General features: G+C 44.3%; 1 protein-coding gene across 9 annotated transcripts in view; it reads right to left on the reverse strand.

The window, feature by feature from the left end:
• The window catches only part of atrnl1b (attractin-like 1b), a 1047255-nt gene that overhangs the window by 624266 nt on the left and 401097 nt on the right, over nt 1–21892 (reverse strand). For 8 of the 9 annotated variants that reach the window (XR_013579731.1, XM_078564667.1, XM_078564670.1 and 5 more), the window contains exon 21: nt 13375–13427. Coding sequence is in view for 8 of the 9 variants with exons in the window: in XM_078564667.1 (XP_078420793.1) it covers nt 13375–13427 (53 nt within the window). In the remaining variant the exon portion in view is untranslated. Of the gene's footprint in view, nt 1–9563; nt 9623–13374; nt 13428–21892 lie in introns of those variants that run through there. The other variant, XM_078564673.1, reaches the window with a different exon arrangement.

The following is a 21892-nucleotide window of genomic DNA, read 5'->3' on the forward strand; positions in this document are numbered from 1 at the left end:
CTGCAGAGGTTCAAGAAGGCAGCTCACCACCACCTTCTCAAGGGCAATCAGTGATGGACAATAAATGTTGGCCTAGCCAGTGATGCCCACATCCCGTAAAAGAATTTTTAGAAACTTAATAGGGACTTCTGATATTTTAAGTTCATCAAGTTTTAATTGAAGATCTATCTGTGTTGAATTTGCTTCCTCAAGTTTATCATTCAGGCTTTTCAAGTCTTCAAAGTGTTCTACTTCCTGTGCCAACACTCCAAGTGTTCTCACCAGTTCTCATCTTTCATTATTGAACTCATCTTTTGTGCGTGAAAGTTGGTTCTCTACAATGATAGGTCTTTCCTTCAATTGCTTGTTATCGGCAATAAGCTTTTCAAGTTTGGCCACAATAATTTTGGGGAGTTTGGCAAGTTCAGAATGACTAAGCAACTGCTGCAACACAGTCATCGCCATGTTACCATCTGTGCTGACCAAATCATAACCCACTAGAAAATTTACCCCATCCATAAGTAAAATAGGAACAATCACCATAATAACAGCCCTGTTTACAAAGTCACTTCATAAATTAACTTTGTACAAGGGAACAGGTTCATAAGTCCCATGAATACCCTCTGTTTATACTTTTTCTTTCATCAAACCATCTGGAACACAAATCATATCATCAACCATCAATGGCAGCATCTCTCAAAATATTAATTTGTTTACTTGTTTTGCTGGAGGAGTAAGAGAACATGGCCCCTTTAGAGACAAAACCTTTATAACCTCCAGTAACATGATTCACTTCATCAGTATTCAAGGAAAAAAATCCCCTGACTATGCTAAGCCATATTCCTGATTCTAGTAGGTTCTGAGGGAACACTTTGCAATTGCACTTTTGCTACTGTTTTACCACCCATTTCCTCTCCTGGTGCAGTCTTTTCCAAAGACTCCTGAAGCATCCCTATTATTTAGATTTAATGTTGAGCTTCCAGCAATTTGCTTTTACATACCCAATCTTATGGCAATAAAAGAATACTGGTTCCTTTACATAATTTTTATTCTCCGTACTATCATTTTTACTGACTGCAACAGCTTCCGCCTTGCGCTAAAGCCAAACTCTGTTCTATTCTTCCAGCTTCCATGTGGGTTTACGAATGGAGATTCACCGCCCCCTAGCTGCCTATGTGATATATCATACCCATGCCAGAGCTCGCGCTTCCCTTATTATAGAAACCTTGCATTCTTCCAGGTATGACGTGATGGCTACTGGGATAACATGTCGAAATTCTTCCATTAACACTAGCTCTCTCACATTCTCAAAATTCAGTTCAGACTTCAGTACTCGAAACCATCTGTCCCACAATATTTTCTCTCCCTGCCAAATTCTGCAAATTTTTCATTCAGTCTCTACTTTAAAGTCAGAAATGTTAATTGATATGCTTCAGGGACAAGCTCATAAACCTTAAGTACTGCAATTTTAACTGTCTCATAATTTGAGGACTCTTCTTCAGAAGGACTAGAATAAATATCTATTGTTTACCCCAACAAAGCACTCTGCGAAATAAAAGTCCATGTCGATGTCAATAAGAGTAATGGTCGATGGATGCCCTTGCAAATGGAAAGTTGTCTCAAGTGGTGTTTCACAGGGCTCGGTGTTGGGACCCTTGCTGTTTGTGTTATATATTAACGATTTGGACGTGAACGTGGGGGGCACGACTGGGAAATTTGCAGATGACACAAAGATTGGCTGAGTAGTGGATAGTGTAGAGGATAGCCATAATCTCCAAAACAATATATATGGGTTGGTGGAGTGGGCGGTAAAGTGGCAGATGGATTTTAACATACAGAAATGTGAAGTCATACATTTCGGGAGGTCAAACAGTCACAGGGATTACACAATTAATGGGAATATACTAAAAGAGGTAGATGAAGTGAGAGATCTTGGCGTACAAGTACACAGGTCCCTGAAGGCAGCAGTTCAAGTAGACAAGGTTGTAAAGAAGGCATATTGAATGCTCTCCTTCATTGGCAAAGGTATAGAATATAAAAGTAAGGATGTAATGTTGGAATTGTATAAAACACTGGTGAGGCCACAACTGGAGTAGTGTGTGCAGTTCTGGTCACCACATTACAGGAAGGGCGTAATAGCTCTGGAGAGAGTGCAGAGGAGGTTTACAAGAATGTTGCCAGGGTTAGAAAAGTGTAGCTACGAGGAGAGATTGGATTGGTTGGGGTTATTTTCCTTAGAACAAAGAAGGCTGAGAGGTGACTTGACTGAGGTGTACAAAATTATAAGGGGAATAGATAGAGTGGACAGGATAAAATTGTTTCCCTTGATGGAGAATTCTGGAACCAGGGGACATAGATTCAAGATAAGTGGCAGAAGGTGTAGGGGGGACAAGAGGAAGAACTTTTTTACGCAGAGGGTAGCAGGTATCTGGAATTCGCTGCCCAAGTTGGTGGTAGAGGCAGAAACTCTAAACTCTTTTAAAAAGTACCTGGACCTGCACCTTAAGTGCTGTAAGCTGCAGGGCTATGGGCAGGGTAAAGGAAGGTGGGATTAGAAAGGGCACCTGGGTGTCCTCGGGCTGGTATGGACAAGATGGGCCAAGTGGCCTCCTTCTGTGCTGTAACTTTTCTATAGTTCTATGTGTCCTTTGGCCACTCTAGCTGCATAGCCACTTTTTCAAAAGAGATAAAATCTCTTTCAACCCACCCTCACTGAATTTACGCACTAAACAAGATTTCTTGGTTATATCAAAATTTGGACTGGGACTCCACGCATCATCTGAACTATTAGCCTCTCTTTCACTCTGTTAGCTAAGCTTTTCTATTTCTCTTCCCTTTCTCTGTGTAACTCTCTCTTTGCTTTTCCCTTGCTAACTTCTCTCTCTGGAGTTCAAGTTCAAGCTTTCGCATTTCCATTTCTTCTGCTCTTTCTTTTTCTGTTTCCTCTTTTTTAAGTTCGAGCTTTTGCTTTTCTCTATCTTTTTCTATCTCACACTGCTTCATCTGCAAATGAATTCCAGCCAACTCAAGGAGCATTCTATCTGGTTCAGGCTTCTCTCTGCCAATTCCAGATGCTCTGCTATTACCTCAATTAGGTCTGCTTTTTTAGCCCGTGTTTTTCAATCTAACTTCAACTTCCTTTGCTAACACTATTAACCTAGCCTTAGCTAATTGCTGCAATTCACTCAGGGATAAATCTTCCTTCTCCAGGAAACTTACAGAAAAATTCTGTTTTTTAATAAGTATATTAAAATTCACTGAGGTCCTGCTACCTTTAACCAATCTCTGTACCTGTAACCATCTGCGGATTAAAAATTCACAGCAACCAATTTTGTTAAGATCCCAGACCAGATCTTCAATTTGTTATAATCCCAGACCAGACCCCCAAATTTCGGTACAACCTTGGACAAGCCCCCAATTTGTTATGATCCCAGACGAGACACTCAATTTTGTGAGGATCCGGTTAGGGATGAGTAACTTATTTTTGTTAAAGTAGGTGAAATTGGAAATCCCAGTTACTCATTAGGAGAATAAAGCCACAAGATTCCACGGTTTTAAAACAAACAGAAGAAATTTTACTATACAAAAGCCAGCAAAGCAAAAACTCAACACCATCTATCTCATACTCTAACGTCCAGAATTAGCATGAGGTAAAGATGATTTAACAGACAAACTGGTCGGATACACCACAAACTGCCCATTAAATGGCAGACACAAACAAGACAGATCCCACGAATTTCTCAGCAATGAATGCAGACGACAGCAATCACTGCAAGTCACAAAATGCTTTAAAGACTGTGTGTGGAATCGTCCCAGATTTGCACGAAATGTGGTAGTGGGTGGGAAAAAGGGTGTTTTACCCACGGATCGCAATGGCAGCTTTTTGTGCCTTATCGTCCCAATCCCACCTCATTAATTGCGCATTCCCAGGAAACACGTCGTTTCAATGATGAGCAGTCTCGCATTCATCCGCCTTGCCATCACCTTGCCGCTTCATCACGGTGGATACAATATAAAGTGCAGCCATGTACACATCTCTCAGTTCTTCCAGACCAGGACTGCTGCACAGAAGACATAGCCCCGAAAGGCAAGGCTGCAGACCCCAATTTAATGACACGTCCCTCAACTGCCTTTTGGATACAGTGAAGGCCCGCTGTGATGTCCTCTACCACTGCTCTGGGTGCAGGATGGGCTGCAACGTCATTAATCCAGCATGGGAGACGGTGGCAATGGTGGTCAGCGCCAATGCCCTACAAAAGAGGACAGAAACCCAGTGCCGAAAAAGATGAATTATCTCCTCTGTTCCACCAGAGTAAGTCACTCTTCGCATCACTCTCAACCCCATCACACATCCACAGGAATCTCACTCACTGCCTTCATGGTCCTCATCCCACCCATGGGACAACTCACCACTCACACATGCCAGGTATACTTATCATCTGGCCTGGCAGGTGTCCTGTTTACACTCTCTCCATTTTTATTCATGCAGGACAAGCTAGCACGAAACAAAAGGGAGAGATTGCACACTGGTGTGCCTGAAATAAAGGACTTTGGACTTTGAAAATAGAGCCATCCAGCTGGCCGGTAGCAATCTGGACTGTTCCTGTGCTGATAGTGAGGTCGGCGGTGCTCTACCAAGTGAGGATGCAGCAATGAAACATCCAACAGACAACCATGCTGTGAGTGATGTGTCCTGTTCCGCAATACCCTGTCAAGCACTACTTATCCGTCCTTGCTTTCGCAGTCCATGACCCAGGACCTCCAATCAAGCCCTGAAGAAACCTCTGAAGAGGAATCTGAAGGCATCTTCATTGAAAACCGATCACAGCACTTACGCACATCCTCCACCAGCACAGGGGCACATACCTCAGTGGAACCTAGTTTTAGAGTAGCCTTGGGATCACAACCTGGTAAGCACATTGCACTGTCTGATCTACAGCAAGCGGCAGCAGGGACTTCCCAGGTCTCCGGTACTCAGATGACTGCTGGAGGTCAGAAAACCACTGAGTCCGAGTCAGATTATGAGCCTCTGTACTTGGCCATACCTCAGTTGCTGGAGCTGCAAAGGCAAGCTCGGGAACATCAGGAAGGGATGTCCACTGCACTCCTCAGATTGCAAGGCACGGTGGAGGAGGCCATCCATCTTTAGACTGAGGTGATAGTGCCGGCAGGCCAACGCACCAAGGTCAACACTGGTAGGATGGTGGCCGCCATGGAGGCTTTGGTCCAGGACATCGCTCCTGCACTGCTGTGCGGACTGAACTCCATCGCTGGTGCCATAATTGGCCTCCAACAGTACGTACATGAGAGGGGTGCAGGGCAGCTCAATTTCACTCCAGCTACCCATCCTCCGCAGGTGTTATCCAGGGACCCTTGGGCACCAATAGGGAGGAGGATCTGCAGGTGCACACCCTGGGGCCATCCACCCAGTGACTCCGGGAGTATCTGGCGCACCCGAATTCCCTCTTCCTGTGACCCCAGCAGCTCCAGCTCTGCAGGCCCAGAGGGGGGCCACTGCCACACAGCAGGACCCCAAAAGCAGGCTGGGGCTGTTCAGGTCTCCGCCCTCCAGACAACGCATGCCAAGGTCATCACAGACAATGAGTAGCAGTCAGCAGGCTGCCTCCACCTCCACTGTGTATGTCCAGAAAGCACCAAGATGTAGCGGCAGGGTTAGGAAGGTTAAGATGATGTAACTCTTTCGAGTACATTCACAGTTCTTGACTTTTTTTTTTGTTCAAAGTCCTGGAGTGGGACATGAACCCACAACCTTCTGACTCAAAGGTGAGGGTGCTATAAACTGAGCCACAGCTGACACCTCAGGATGATGATGTAACTCTTTCGAGTTATCAACAGTCACAGATTGCAACTCTTTCGAGTACAATCACAGTTCTTGGTTTCCGGGAGTGGGACATGAACCCACAACCCTCTGATTCAAAGGCGAGGGTGCTAGGAACTGAGCCACAGCTGACACCTCAGGATGGTGATGTAGTTGCACAACCTGGGCACAGGTATTAATTACTTGCACATAATATTCAGTACTGTGAATAAACCCCCAAGAATGTCTCCCTGCCTATGGCTCCTTGTTCTGATGAGCAGTGTTCGTGTCACTCAGATGTGAAACCTTGGTTCCTGCACAAGATAAAGGCAGGTGTCTCAGTCCAGGCCTCTTCCCTGTGCTTTGTGCAGGCTTCTGACCAAAGTGATGGTCTGGCCTCACACTTATTGGACACATTACTGATGCCTGCACCTCGATGGCGCTGGTCATTGCTGCCAGAATGTCGTGGGCAGGCGCCACAGAGTTCCGCCATTCTCTGTGTGCTCTCAGCACCTTTTAAGGTGGGGCTGGCCCCCATCTCATCAGCACCTGTGACCAATGACACTCTGCTCCTGAATGGGTCAGGTGCTGAAGGCTAACAAAGGATCAGATGCATTTAAGGTTTCACGGCTATGTCTCCACGATATGGCCCTAATCAGAGCGCAAGTGAGCTGCCCTCGGCCAGGCAGGAATCAGATATTCAAAGAGGCTTTGTGAAGATCTATGGAATGTCCTCAATGCATGTCATCATTATCCACCTGGAATCAAGCAACTATTAGAGCCTCCACTGCGTCTCCATGACAAGAGCCTTATCACAGAGGGTATGTACGCTTCCGTCAGCCAGACTGGAGTCAAACGTTCATGGATGCAATGTGTCTCCTCACTGAATGTACTAATCATCCTCCATAAATCTAGCAGCTATGAGAGCCACCCGAACGCGCCTACCTCATCTGGCCAATGTGATGGCCTCATCGTCGCCTTTGAGGACCTCCTCACCCTCATCCCTGTCCTCCAGCTCCTCTTCAGCCACATCCTCTCCCCGTTGCAGTGCCAGGTTGTAAAAGGTGCAGTAGGCGACAATAATGCATGACACTCTTTGCGGGCCATATTGAAGGGCTCCATCAGACCTGTCCAGGCACCAGAACCTCATTTTCAGCATCCCGATGGTTTGCTCCACCAAGGTACGAGTTGCAGCATGAGCATCGTACCTTCATTTTGCTGCAGTCTGAGGGTGTTGCATGGTGTCAACAGCCACGTCCTCTGCAGGTAGCCCTTGTCCCTGAGGAGCCATCCCTGCAGCTTCTGTGGAACCTGGAAGACATCAGGGATCTGTGACCAGCTGAGGGTGTAGGCGTTGTACACAGGATGTGTTTCTGGTTGTCACACAGGCAGATGTGACTGGCCAGTTCCCTAGACATGCACAGTCCTCGGCGACACTGGTTCTCGGTCATCTGCAGGAATGAAAGGCAGCGTCTCTAGACCCTGGGTCTAGCTAAGCACCGACCAGTGACGGCTCTCTGTGCTTCTTCAGCAGCATGTGCAGGAGCCCCCAACTGCCCCTTCTTCCTAAGGGCAATGTTCCTCCCGCTGCCCAGGCAGGCGCCTCGGTTGCTCTCTTCTCCTTTGCCCCTGCTCCCTGAACGCCACGAGGAATACAGCTAGTTCACCAGACTCCATGCTCCTGATGTACTCCTCCTGCAGGATCAAAGAGAGAGACGCATGGGTGAACTTGGGCATTCTAAGAACTTCTCTTGATTAAGACTGAAAGCCCCTTAATGCATCCCAGATAGTGCTGGCCACCATTTGGATGGGCAGAATTGAATGCGCTGCATGGCTGCCCAAAACGCCACCCACCTCCACCCCACTCCATCTGACCAATTGGCAGCAGCTTTGCCCATTGGACTGCATGTTGTGCTCTCAGCACAGGCATTCTCCTATCCCGCACTGCAAGGCTGTGCTGTTAGCGTGAACCATGGGGGAGACTGGTCCAAACTGGAATGATGACATTGCAAGGGGCTGTGAACACCTGCACCAGTGACTGTTCCACAGCCAACTTTTGCAAGGAAATTGTACAATGTGCTCAGTCATCCAACTGTTCTGCAGTCCACGGAAACGCTCATTAGTTTGTTCTCTGTGTCCGAGGGGTGAAAAGCTCTGGAGCACTTGATGGCAATTTCATACCTCTGCATTGCTCGAGTGGACAGATAAGCTTGTGGCCCGACTACAAGCATGTCAATGTAGCTGCGTCTGAACTGTCTCAGCTGCAGAAGAATGGTCACTTTATACAAGGTTTTCCTAATGCGTGGCCACTTCTCTCCCCACCACCCCACAAGTGCTTGTACGCCATCATCAACCGCAGTGCAGCTCTTGCTCCCCCCTCACCTCAACTGCAGTGCAGCCCTTGACCCCTCCCCAACTTGCCTCAACCGCAGGACTACCATTGCCACCGCAACCCCACCCCGCAACTCGCTTCAACCGCAGGGCGGTCCTTGCTTCCATCCCACCCAATGCATCTCAGCCTTGAAGTCCAACAGGCGACCCTCGCGAGCGCTGTGCAATGTTACCATGCACTCACCTCTGAGTTCCCCTTGAAGTGCAAGTGCTCGGATGATCCAGCAGGGGGGAATGATTCCAGTGGGATCGGCTTATAATAATATGCAGATGTATTACAATAATGTTCCTGACTTCTGACGGCGGGAAACGTGGCCCACCATTGACGGGCAGAGCAGACGATTGCAAACTAGTTTCACAATGCCGTGAAACCGATTTTTGGCCTTCTCAGCATATTGTCTGCTACGCCACCGAACACACCCGATGCCAGCAGGCACAGAATATTCCACCCTGTGTTCCTTGCGAGAGTTTTCAGTTCCTTTCTTTCAAGGATAAAGCTTCTGACTTCTCTCAACAGCCTCTCCAATATGACTGCCCCAACAACTGCTCGTCTCCCATTTGCTCAATCTCTTCCTCCGAAACTGCATCCCACTGAATTCATAAGGGTGCATCCCAACATCTAGATTCCAGATCTCTAGCTATCCTGAACAGAACCCCACTGTTCACAGGCTTTCCTTCATCCAACTGCCAGCTTCATGGAGCTATCACTGCTCTTCCCATGCTTCTCTGAGCCCCAGCTCCCTCAGCAGGATGGAGCTTGGCTGCATGGAGCCAACCCTCCTCTCCATCTGCTCCCCAAGGGCTGCTCTTCATTCTTTCCCTTGAACTGATTTGTGCGACCCGTTAATGTCTCCCAGCAGGATTCTGTCTCTGTCCTTAGGCAGGGTGCACAGTATCCAAGCTGGGTACACTCTGTATCTTAAATGTTACAATCTCCAGTCAACCAATGGTCAATCCCCACAGGTGTGAAAAAAAACCATGGCTCCACACCAAGAAAACACATACAGAAATCCAAAAATAAACATTCCCTCACAATATATAAAGTGATATTGTACTTTTCACCTAAAACTCAACTTGCATTTCCGACAGCCAACTCACAGATAGGAACATAGAAGTAGGCCATTCAGCTCCTCGAGCCTGCTTTGCCATTTGACTGGATCATGGCTGATCTTCTATCTCAACGCCATCTTTCCGCACTATGCTTGTATCCCTTGATGTCATTAGTATCCAGAAATCTATCGACCTCTGTTTTGAACACCCCCAAACTCGATAGCCCCATGGTCGAGAATTCCAAAGATACACCAACCTCTGACTCAACAAATTCCTCCTCATCTTGTTCCTAAATGGCCTACCTGTTATTCTGAGACTGTGTCCCCTGGTTCTAGACCCCTGCAACCAGGGGAAACATTCTTCCTGCATCCATCCTGTCAAGCCCTGTAAGAATTTTGTACAATTCAATAAAATCACCTCTCATTCTTCTAAACTCTATTGAATACAGGCCCAGTCTCCTCAATCTTCCCTCATAAGACAATCCTGCCATCCCAGGGATTAGTCTGGTGAACCTTTGTTGCCTCTATGGTCAAAATATCCTTCCTTAGGTAAAGTGACGAAAACTGTACACATTCCTCCAAGTGTGGTCTCACTAAGGCTCTGTACAACTGCAACTTGCTTACTCCTATACTCAAATCCCCTTACAATAAAGGCTAACATACTAATTGCCTGTTGCACTTGCATGTTAGCTTTCAATGATTTATGAACAAGGACACACGATTTCTCCCCATTTAAGAAATACTCTGCATTTGTTTTCTCTACCAAAAATGGATAACTTCGCATTTTTCCACATTATATCCCATCTGCCATGTTCTTACCCACTCCTAAAGTCTGTCTAAATCTCCTTGAAGCCTCATTGAATCCTCCTCATAACTCATTTCCACCAAGTTATGTGTCATCAGCAAACTTGGAAATATTACATTTGGTCCCCACATCCAAATCACTGATATAGCTGGGGCCCAAGCACTGATCCTTGTGGTACCCCATGAATCACAACCTGTCAACCAGAGAATGATCTGTTTATCCCTACTCTGTTTTCTGTCCGTTAACCACTCCTCAATCCATGCCACTATATTGAACCTAATCCCATGAGGTCTAATTTTGCTTATCAACCTCCTGTGTAGGACCTTATCAAAAGCCTCCTGAAAATCTAAATACACAACATTCACTGGTTCTCTCTTACCTATCTTGCTAGTAGCATCCTCAAAAAATTCCAACAGGTTTGTCAAACATGACTCCTTCCATAAATCCATGTTGACTCTACCCAATCTCACCCTTGTTTTCTAAGTTCCCAGTGATCTCAACCTTTTGAATGGATTATAGCATTTTCCCTACTACTAATGTCAGGCTAACAGGTCTGTAGTTCTCTGTTTTCTCTCTCCCTTTTTTCTTAAATAGCGGGGTTACATTTGGTACCTTCCAGTCTGCAAGCACCATTCCAGAATCTATAGAATTTTGAAAGATGATCACCAATGCATCCATTATCTTAAAGTCACCTCTTTCAACACTCTGGGATGTAGATCATCAGGTCCAGGGGATTTGTGAACTTTCAATCCCTGTAATTTCTCTGGTGCTAACTTTCGTGTCCTCAATCTCATTAGTCCCTTGGCTCCCCAATATTTCAGAGAGATTTTTTATATCTTCCTCCATGAAGATAGACACAAAGTATTTTTTTAGTTTCTCTGCCATTTCCCTATTATCCATTATAAATTTTCTATTCACTGCCCGTAATGGGCCCACATTTGGCTTTACTAACCTTTTCCTTTTTACATACTATAGAAGCTTTTACAGTCCATTTCTATGTTCCTCGCTAGTTTACACATATTTTATTTTCTGTTTATCAATTTCTTGGTTCTACTTTGTTGAATTTTAAAATGCGCCCAATCCTCAGGCTTATTACTTTTTCTGGCAACTTTACGTGCCTCTTCCTTTGATCTAATAGAATCCTTAACTTCTTTTGTTAGCCATGGTTGAATCATACTTCCTGCTGGCTTTTTGTGTCTTAAAGGGACGTAAATTTGTTTCAAACCATGTATTAATTATTTAAATGCCAGCCATTGCCTGTCTACCATCACACCTTTTCCCCAATCTACCTCAGTCAATTTGCCCCTCATACCTTCGTAGTTGTCTTTGTTTGGATTAAAGACCCTAGTTTCGGATTGAACTACATCACTTTCAAACTTCATGCAAAATTCTGTCATATTATGGTCACACTTCCATAAAGGCTCCTTTACAACAAGATTATGAATTAGCCCTTGCTCATTGCGCAATACTAGATACTCAACATACTGTTCTAGAAAACCATCACGTATACATTCCAGGAATTTGTCCTCCTCAGCATTAATCCTAATTAGATTTACCCAGTCTATGTGGAGATTGAAGTCCCCCCCCCCGTTACATGCACTTCTAATTTCCTGATTGATACTGTGCCTTACATTACCACTATTATTTGGCGGCCTATAAACAACTCCTACCAAAGTTTGCTGCCCTTTGCTGTTTCTTAGCTCCATCCAAACTGATTCTCCATCTTGATCTTCTGATCCAAGATCCTCTCTCACTAATGTACTGATCCCATCCTTTATTAATAGCATGACCGCACCTCCTTTTCCTTTTTTCCTATCCTTCCTAAATTCTGAATACCCTTGAACTTCCAGTTCCCAGCCTTGGTCACCCTGCAGCCACATCTCTCTAAGGGCAATTACACCATTGTGCACCTTGAAATGAGTAGGATCAGCTGCCACAGTCTCTTTCTTGATCCACTATCTTTATCGGGTATCCAGGCATAATATTAATATCCCTAAGTTTCTGCATTACTTTGTATGAAGTAATTTTAACTCGCCCCCTATTCAGTAATACTGGGAAAGTGGCTTCAATTTCAGAAATGAAAACTGATGTAAAGATTTTATTTAGCTTATCAGCAAAATATTTATTTTTGCAGATAGCAGGCCCTGAAAAATTCTCCAGTCAATCAATAATTTCACTATAAAATCCCAACTTAGACATGTAGCACTCAAATTAAGTCGAACGTTCCTCTTGTCTCGAGGAATACATGATTTCCATTTCCTTTACTAAAGATTCAAAACAATCAATTTTTCCCATTAGTATCACGGTTATTAATTCTCAACAGCATACCCCAATGTACCTTCCCCAAATTTTTTCTCTTGAATGAAAATTTTGCCTTGCTGAAATGAGTATTAACATTAAATTATCAGCATAACTCACCTCCACAACTAAAATCTAACAATGCAATAACTATTGCCCCAGATGTTCCATCACATAGAAGTGATCTGAAGACTATATCTGGTCCACAAACACTAAACCATAATCACATATTGCATCTAATATGTTAAAAGAGCAGTCATTAATAGTATCAACAAATAATTGCCTTCAGACTATTCAGTCAAACAAAATTTAAAATTCCATCACAGCAACAGTACAGTTATTCACAGATTACAGGAACAAAAGAACAATTCAAAAATATTGCTAAAAGTTTATTGATATCTACTTTGGATGTCAGCTTAAAGTGTTTTGGGACAACATGCTTTGTGCAAACTCTACCCTTTATACATAGTAAAATTATTCTCTTAACAGAAATCTTCTTTAAAAAAATACGTGTCATCTTAGAAAGCTTCATGAAGTCTCACTCTCAATTAGGCGGCTCCAGTAACATTAACCAGGGAGATGTATCTTGCACTGCCAAAGTTGATGTTTTTAAAACAATGGGGGCTATAGTTGTTTATTTGACCTAGGAAATCATACTGTAGATGAGAAATCTTCAATCCTAGCATGTAGCACAATTTCCTGATGTCAACTGGCTCAAGGTCTTTCCCCAGATGGATCTGGAGTCACAATCCATGCTACTTGCAAAGAAGCTGCTCTGGGATCATTCCAATGATTGATACACTAGAAAGGACCTAAAGGGAGATAGATCCTTCCAGAAGTTTGGTATGGTGGCATTACAATTGAAATTCAGGTGATTATACTTTCTTTAAGTAATATAGGGAGGAGCACTTTGAACAAAAAGTACTCACCCTACATTTTGCTTTTTCTTTAAGTAATGATGAATGGGTACTTATTTTGTCAGAAACCCTGCATCTTACCCCAAAAAACCTAAAAGGCAAAAAAAAAATACTTACAGTAGCAGGTTCCTTTGAGTGGGTTGCCAAGGTAACGGTTATCTGATTCACACCTATATATGAAAAAAATCATCTTCAGAAAACCATATTGCAGACTATATCAATGGTCAACATTTGATATGCACACACAGAGATAAGCATTTTGTACATACAAAATATTGAGCGGATCTTCTTAAATTGTTCCATTCCATACTTAACTATTAAGAGTTCAATAGGACAAAATTACTGCATCTTAATTGTAGTGCCACACATTTGAGAGTTTCTTTTAAATTAATAAAAGTATTTTGAATTTTAATGATACATAATACATAAAATCAGGAATACTGAAGTAGGTTGGGATATGAAATGGCATAGGCCATGACTAACATTTACAAACAATCTTTGAAAATTGAAATTGTGCCATGGAGCTACAGGCTAGAAAATTCTATACCACTGTTCATGAAAAGGAATGGCCTAAGTCTAGAAACCACACACCAGCTAGTCCAACCTCCATTTCAGAAAAGCTAAAAGCGGTTTTAAGCAAAGTGTGCTGCAAGCAAGGAGCCTCTGTCAGGCGCACATACAGTGAGTGCGCTTCCACAGTTTTCTAAGTACCAAAATGAATGTTGTCACAATATGCACAATAAGCAGGTGAAGCTTCCTGTCAATATTGTGCATTCAGAAATTCATTCCTCCAGATTCTATAATATGAGATGTGCATGGGCTAATCTGGGTGTTATGCAGAGATTGTGAAATGACATGTTATGCTTGACTAACTTAATTGAACTAAGGAAATCAGATATTTAGGAAAAGAAGCTGTGGTGAATTTTGTACATATGGATTTTACTGAAGTTGTGAAAATGATTATAAAAATGAAGGCATTTTGATGTATGCATGCTTCATTAATAGAGAGATGGCTAATAAATTGCAATCAAGCAGTAGTGGTCGACTGATGTTTCTTAGATTGCTGGGAAGTGGATAGTGACATGCCCCAAGGATTTGTGCCACAAAATTTGCTCTTTATTTATAATAATTATCTAGACATAGGCACAATATGAATAACATCACACATGCTTCAAAATTCTCTCCTTAAACTGCACCAACCTCTCTCTTTTTCTTTAAGAATCTCCTTAAAACTCTTTTTATATCAACTCTCATAGAATCATAGAAATTTACAGCACAGAAGGGGACCATTCGGGCCATTGTGTCCTCGCTGGCTGACAAATAACTATCTACCTGATCTCACTTTCCACTTCCTTGGTCCATAGCCTTGTAGGTTACCACACTGCAAGTGCATATGCAAGTATTTCTTTTAATGAGTGCTCTGTCTCCACCACTCTTTTAGGCAGTGAGATCCAGATCCCCACCACACTGAATGAAGATATTTCTCCTTGTAACCCCTCTAAACCTTCTACATCTTACCCTAAATATATGCTCCCTGATTATGGATCCCTCATCTATGGGGAATGGGGCATATCCACTCCATCTAGACCCCTCACAATTTTATACACTTCAATTAGCTCTCCCCTCAGCCTCCTCTGTTCCGAAGAAAACAACCTTAGCCTATCCAATCTTTCCTCGTAACTAAAATTCTCTAGTCCAGGAAACATCCTCATAAATCTCATCTGTACCTTCTTAAGTGCAATCATCTTTTCTATAGTGCTGTGACCAGAACTGCCCACTCCAGTTGTGGCCTAAGTAGTAGCATATCCTCCCAGTTTTTATATTCTATGCCTTGGCCAATGAAGGCAAGTATCCCGTATGCCTGCTTCACCACCTTATCTACTCGTCCAGCCAACTTCAGGGATCTGTGGGCATGCACAACAAGGTCCCCGTATTCCACTACACCTCAGCATCTTTTATTGTGTATTCACTTGCCTTTTTAGTTTTCCCCAAATGTACTGCCTCTCACTTCTCCAGATTGAACTCCAATTGCCATTGGTCCACGCGCCTGACTAGTCCATTGATATCTTCCTGCAGTCTGCAACTTTCTTATCCATCAACCATCACATTCTCATTTTTGTCTTGTCTTCTTAATCATGCCCCCTGCATTCAAGTCCAAATAATTGATATGACCACAAAATGCAAGGGGCCTAGAACTGAGCCCTGCAGAATCCCACTGTAAACAGCTTTCCAATCACTGAAATATCCATTGGCTTTTATCCTTTACTTTCTGTCTTTGAACCAATTTTGGATCCAACTTGCCACTTTGCCTTCAATCCCATGGACTTTTTACTTTCATGACCAATCTGCCATGAGGGACTTTATCAAGATCCTTGCTAAAACCCATATATAGGCTACATCAAACTGACCCTCCTTGTTACCCCCTCAAAAAAATTCAATCATGTCAGACACAACCTTCCCTTAACACATCCATGCTGACTGTCTTTCATTAATACTGGACTTTCTAAATGAAGATTTACCCTGTGTCTCACAAATTTTTCCAATAATTTTCCCACCACTGAGCAAAGGCTGACTGGCCTGTAAAATTACTCGGTCAACCTTTTCTCCCTTATTAAACAATGGTACAATATGTGCTGTACTCGAGTCCTCTGGGACCATGTCTGTCATCAGAGAGGATTGGAAAATAATGATCAGAGCCTCCGCTTTTCTTTGCTTGCTTCCCTCAACAGCCTAGGATATATTTTGCCCACTTCCAAAGACATGAAATTTCTTAATACTTCCTCTCTCACAAGGTTAATTTAATCTAATATTTCACACTGTTCCTCTCTTATTGCAAAATCTAAATCATCCCTCTCTTTTGCGAAAACAGACGCAAATAATTCATTGAGAAATAGATCCATAAATTCCACTTCCACTTCTTTATGGTTCCTAATAGGCCCTACTCCTTCTATAGTTATCCATTTGTTCTTTATCGATTTATAGAAAATAAACTTTGGGGTTTCCTCGACTTTACTTGCCAATATTTTTTCATGCCCTTTCTCTGCTTTCCTATTTCCTTTTTAATCTCACCTCTACTTTTTTTGAATACTCCTTTAGGTTTTCTGCGGTGTTGAGTCCTCAGTATCTGTTATAAGCTTCCCTTTAGCATTATTTCCCTTATTTCTTTATCTTCTCCTTTAAGACCCCTGACATCCAAGGGGCTCTGGATTTGTTACTCCCATCATTTTTGAGGAAAGTTGTTACGAGGAAAGATTGGAAAAGCTGGGACTGTTTTCCTTGGAGAGGGGAAGGCTAAGAGGAGACTTGATCAAAGCTTTTAAAATCATGAGGGGTTTGAACAGAGTAGATAGGGAGAAACTATTCTCGCTCATAAACGGATCGAGAACTAGAGGCACAGTTTTAAAGTGTTTTGCAAATGCGAAGTGAGAACAAACTTTTTTCACACAGTGAGTAACTAGAGTTTGGAATGCATTCCCTGCAAGTGTGGTGGAGGCAGGTTCAATTGAGACATTCAAGAAGGCATTGGATGATTATTTAAATAGAATCAACGTGCAAGGTTACAAAGAAAAGGCAGGAGATTAGCACTAAGTTAAAATGCTCAGAGAGCCGGTGCAGACACAATGGGCTGAATAGCCTCCTTCTACACCGTAACAATTCTGTGATTTTTGAGTGACTCATCATCATGGGTCTTCCCGGTCCTCTGCCTGAGGGACCATCTATGCAGCAAAGCCTTGTGACAAGACTGCTCCTGCATCGACGCTGGTGTAGTAGCCTCAGGCAGTGCTCCCACTGGCATCTCCACGATGAGGACAACCATCACATGCATCCCAGCTGCAAGCAGACACAAGCTGCCTCCATATCATCCATGGCCATGAGAGCACTGTGTAGAAGTGGCCGACAGCTTAGGTCACCATGTCGGTCAAAGCATTGAGTGGTTCACGAGGGCCTATTTCACTTGTTAGCATGCACTTTGTTACTTTTTGACCAGACTGTAAATATTCATACAAGTCCAGATGAGTGAGTTTCCACTCATTAATGGTAAAAATTGAAAAGGAAGAAAGGAAGCAATAGTTCTTGAAAGGGTTACTGAGACCACTGAAGAGATGCTCAAGATTCATTGGTGTTAAGAATCAAAATTGCATCATCTGTGTAAGTGTTCTTCTCACAGACAGCTCAGAGTTCCAGGGAATACAGTCCCCTGGGTTAGAAGTGCTCAGCTGACATGTGCCTGGATTAGATATTCCCTGGTGTTGGCACCACCCTTATGAAATCTTGGTTCCTGCGCCATCCCCCATCATCTTCCTGCACAGCTTGAGCAGACCTCTGTTCTGCATCTTACTTTTCAGTGCCCTCATCTTCCACCACCTCTTCCTCCAATGAGCTGTGTCATTTCAGGGCCTCACCTGCTTCAAAGTCCACTCCTCTCTGGGGTGCCATGTAATGAAGAGTGCAGTTTTTTTTTATTCATTCACGGGATGTGGGCTTCGCTGGCTGGGCCAACATTTATTGCCCATCCCTAGTTGCCCTTGAGAAGGTTGTGGTGAGCTGCCTTCTTCAACCATGTGGTGTAGGTACTGCCACAGTGGAGTACAGACACAGTGGAGTTCCAGGATTTTGACCCAGCGACAGTGAAGGAACGGCGATATATTTCCAAGTCAGGATGGTGAGTGGCTTCGAGGGGAACTGCCAGGTGGTGCTGTTCCCATCTATCTGCTGCCCTTGTCCTTCCAGGTGGTAGTGGTCATGGGTTTGGAAGGTGCTGTCTAAGGAGCCTTGGTGAATTTCTGCAGTGCATCTTGTAGATGGTACACACTGCTCCTACTGTGTGTCGGTGATGGAGGGTGTGAATGTTTGTGGATGTGTTGCCAATCAAGCAGACTGCTTTATCCTGGATGGTGTCCATCTTCTCCAGTGTTGTGGGAGCTGCACTTATCCAGGCAAGTGGGGAGTATTCCATCACACTCCTGACATGTGCCTTGTAGATGGACAGGCTTTGGGGAGTCAGGAGGTGAGTAACTCGTCGCACGATTCCTAGCCTCTGACCTGCTCTTGTAGCCACAGTATTTATGTGGCTAGTCCAGTTCAATTTATGGTCAAAGGTAACCCCCAGGATGTTGATTGTGGGGGATTCAGTGATTGTAATGCCATTGAACATCAAGGGGTGATGGTTGCATTCTCTCTTGTTAGAAATGGTCATTGCCTGACACTTGTCAGCCCAAGCCTAGATATTGTCCAGGTCTTGCTGCATTTGGACATGGGCTGCTTCAGTATCTGAGGAGTCACGAATGGTGCTTATGCAATCATCAGCGAACATCCCCACTTATGATGGAAGGAAGGTCATTGATGAAGCAGCTGAAGATGGTTGGGGCTAGGACACTACCCTGAGGAACTCCAGCACTGATGTCCTCGAGCTGAGTTGACTGACCTTCAAAAACCACAACCATCTTCCTTTGTGCTAGGAATGACTCCAGCCAGCGGAGAGTTTTTCCCCCTGATTCTCATTGACTCCAATTTTGCTAGGGCTCCTTGATGCCACACTTGGTCAAATGCTGCCTTGATGTTAAGGGCAGTCACTCTCACCTCATCTCGGGAGTTCAGCTCTTCTATCCATGTTTGAACCAAGGCTGTTACAAGGTCAGGAACTGAGTGGCCCTGGTGGAACCCAAACTGGGCATCAGTGAGCCGGTTATTGCTAAGCAAGTGCCGCTTGATAGCACTGCTACCCATTCCATTACTATACTGATGATCGAGAGTAGACTGATGGGGTGGTAATTGGCCGGGTTGGGTTTGACCTGCTTTTTGTGTACAGGACAACCTGGGCAATTTTCCACATTGCCGGGTAGATGCCAGTGTTTTAGCTGTACTGGAACAGCTTGGCTAGGGGTGCGGCAAGTTCTGGAGCACAAGTCTTCAGTACTATTGCCGGAATGTTGCCTGGGCCCATAGCCTTTGCAGTATCCAGTGCCTTCAGCCATTTCTTGATATCGTGTGGAATGAATCGAATTGGCTGAATCCACTCAACACATCTGGCTGAAGATTGTTGCGAATGCTTCAGCCTGACCTTTTGCACATTTGTGCTGGGCTCCCCCATCATTGAGGATGGGGGTATTTGTCGAGCCTTCTCCTCCAGTGAGTTGCTTAATTGTCCACCACCGTTCATGACTGGATGTAGCAGGACTGCAGAGCTTAGATCTGATCCGTTGGTTGTGGAATCGTTTAGCTCTGTCTATCGCTTATGCTGTTTGGCACGCAAGGGGTCCTGTGTTATGGCTTCACCAGGTGGGCACCTCATTTTTAGGTGCTGCTCCTGGGATGCCCTCTTGCACTCTTCATTGAACTTCTGGCTTGATAGTAATGGTAGAGTGGGGGATATGCCAGATCATGAGGTTACAGATTGTGTTCAAGTACAATTCTGCTGCTGCTGATGGCCCACACCGCCTCACGAGTTGCTAGGTCTGTTTGAAATCTATCCCATTTAGCATGGTGGTAGTGCCACACAACACGATGGAGGGTATCCTCAATGTGAAGGTGGGACTTTGTCTCCACAAAGACTGTGCGGTGGTCACTCCTGCCGATACTGTCATGGACAGATGCATCTGCGACAGGCAGACTGCTGAGGATGAGGTCAAGTATGTGTTTCGCTCTTGTTGGTTCCCTCACCATCTGCCGCAGATCCAGTCTAGCAGCTATGTCATTTAAGACTCTGCCAGCTCGGTCAGCAGTGGCTCAGTAGCACCGCCAGCGTACATTCTGTGCCCTTGCCACCCTTAGTGTTTCCTCCAAGTGGTGTTCAACATGGAGGAACACTGATTCATCAGCTGAGGGAGGGCATTACATGATAATCAGCAGGAGGTTTCCTTACCCGTGTTTGACCTGATGCCATGAGACTTCATGGGGTCCAGAGTCAATGTTGCCCACTCCCTCAACGGTATAACACTGTGCCGCCACCTCTGCTGGGTCTGTCCTGTCGTTGGGACAGGACATATCCAGGGATGGTGATGGTGGAACCTGTGACATTATCTGTAATGTATGATTCCGTGGCAAGCTGTTGCTTCACTAGCCTGAGAGACAGCTCTCCCAATTTTGGCACTAGCCCCAGATATTTGTAAGGAGGATTTTGCAGGGTCGACAGGGCTGCAATTGCCTTTGTCGTTTGCGGTGCCTAGGTCGATGCTGGGTGGTCTGTCCAGTTTCATTCTTTTTTTGCGACTTTGCTGTGGTTTGTTACAACTGAGTGGCTTGCTAGGCCATTTCAGAGGGCATTTAAGAGTCAATCACATTGCTGCAGGTCTGGAATCACACGTAGGTCAAACCAAGTAAGGACAACAGATTTCCTTCAGTAAAGGACAACAGATCTCCTTCCCTAAAGGACATTTGTGAACCAAATGGATTTTTACAACAATCGGCAATGGTTTCATAGTCATCATTTGACTTTTAAATCCAGATTATTATTGAATTCAAATTCCACCATCTGCCGTGGCAGGATTCGAACCTGGGTCCCCAGAGCATTACCCTGAGTCTCTGGATTACATCATCCCCTCATTCCAGTTGACCATCAAAATGCACGTGACCCTTACAAGGAGTGTACTCCAGGGTGCCACCCAACTAGTTCTAGCACCAGAACTGCATCTTCAGAAACCTGCTCAATGGTGGCTCATGTGCTTTGGTTGTAGGGCCTCCTGTCTCAGGCTCACATAAAGGGGTGAGTAGCCATCTCTTCAAGGAATATCCCTTGTCCCCTGTTCTTCCTCACATCCCCCTGAAAACCTTAAATATGTGTCCCCTGGTTCTTGTACCATCAGCTAATGGGAACAGCTTTTCTTTGTCTATTCTATCTGAACCTTATGCGCCTCAATCTGGTACACCTCCATCAGATCTCCCCTTAACTTCCTTTCCTCCAAGGAGACCAACTTCAGCTTCTCCAAACTAAACTTGAGGCTAAATTCTCTCATCCCTGGAACCATTCTGGTAAATCTACTCTGCACCCTCTCAAGAATCTTCACATCATTCTGAAAATGTGGTGACCAGACTGGGCACAACACTCTAGTTGTGGCCTAACCAGAGATTTATAAAGGTTCAGTATAGCTTCCCTGCTTTTGTACTCAATAGCTTCATTTCTAAAGCCCAAGATCCCACATGGTTTGCTAACTATTTTCTCACCATGTCCAGCCACCTTCAAACATCTATGCACATGGACACCCCCAGATAACTCTGTCCGTGCATACTCTTTAGAACTGTGCCACTGAGTCTATATTGCCTCTCCATTTCCCTTGTGTCAAAATACCCAATTAAATATCAAAATCCTATGAAGCAATTAAAATTTTGAACCAAACAATGTTCCAAACTGAAACTGAGGATTACAGGAAAAGCAAATAAGATTTTAGTGTCTATTGCAAGATCAATAACATTTGAAACTAACAGGACTATACTTGGGTTACATATGGCATCAGTATGCCAGCAGTTGGAATATGGTGCCCAATTTTGGTCCTGACATCTGGTGATGAATATTGATGCTCTGGAGTGAGTGCAAGGAAGGCAAAAAGTTGAATACTTAAACTTAGATGTCTTAGTTTATGAGGATAGGCTTATGGTTTTATACTTTAAGGAACCAAAAAAGCAGGTCAAGGATACCAGA

The sequence above is a fragment of the Cetorhinus maximus genome, chromosome 20 (genome assembly GCF_964194155.1).
Source record: "Cetorhinus maximus chromosome 20, sCetMax3.hap1.1, whole genome shotgun sequence".
Lineage (NCBI taxonomy): Eukaryota > Metazoa > Chordata > Chondrichthyes > Lamniformes > Cetorhinidae > Cetorhinus > Cetorhinus maximus.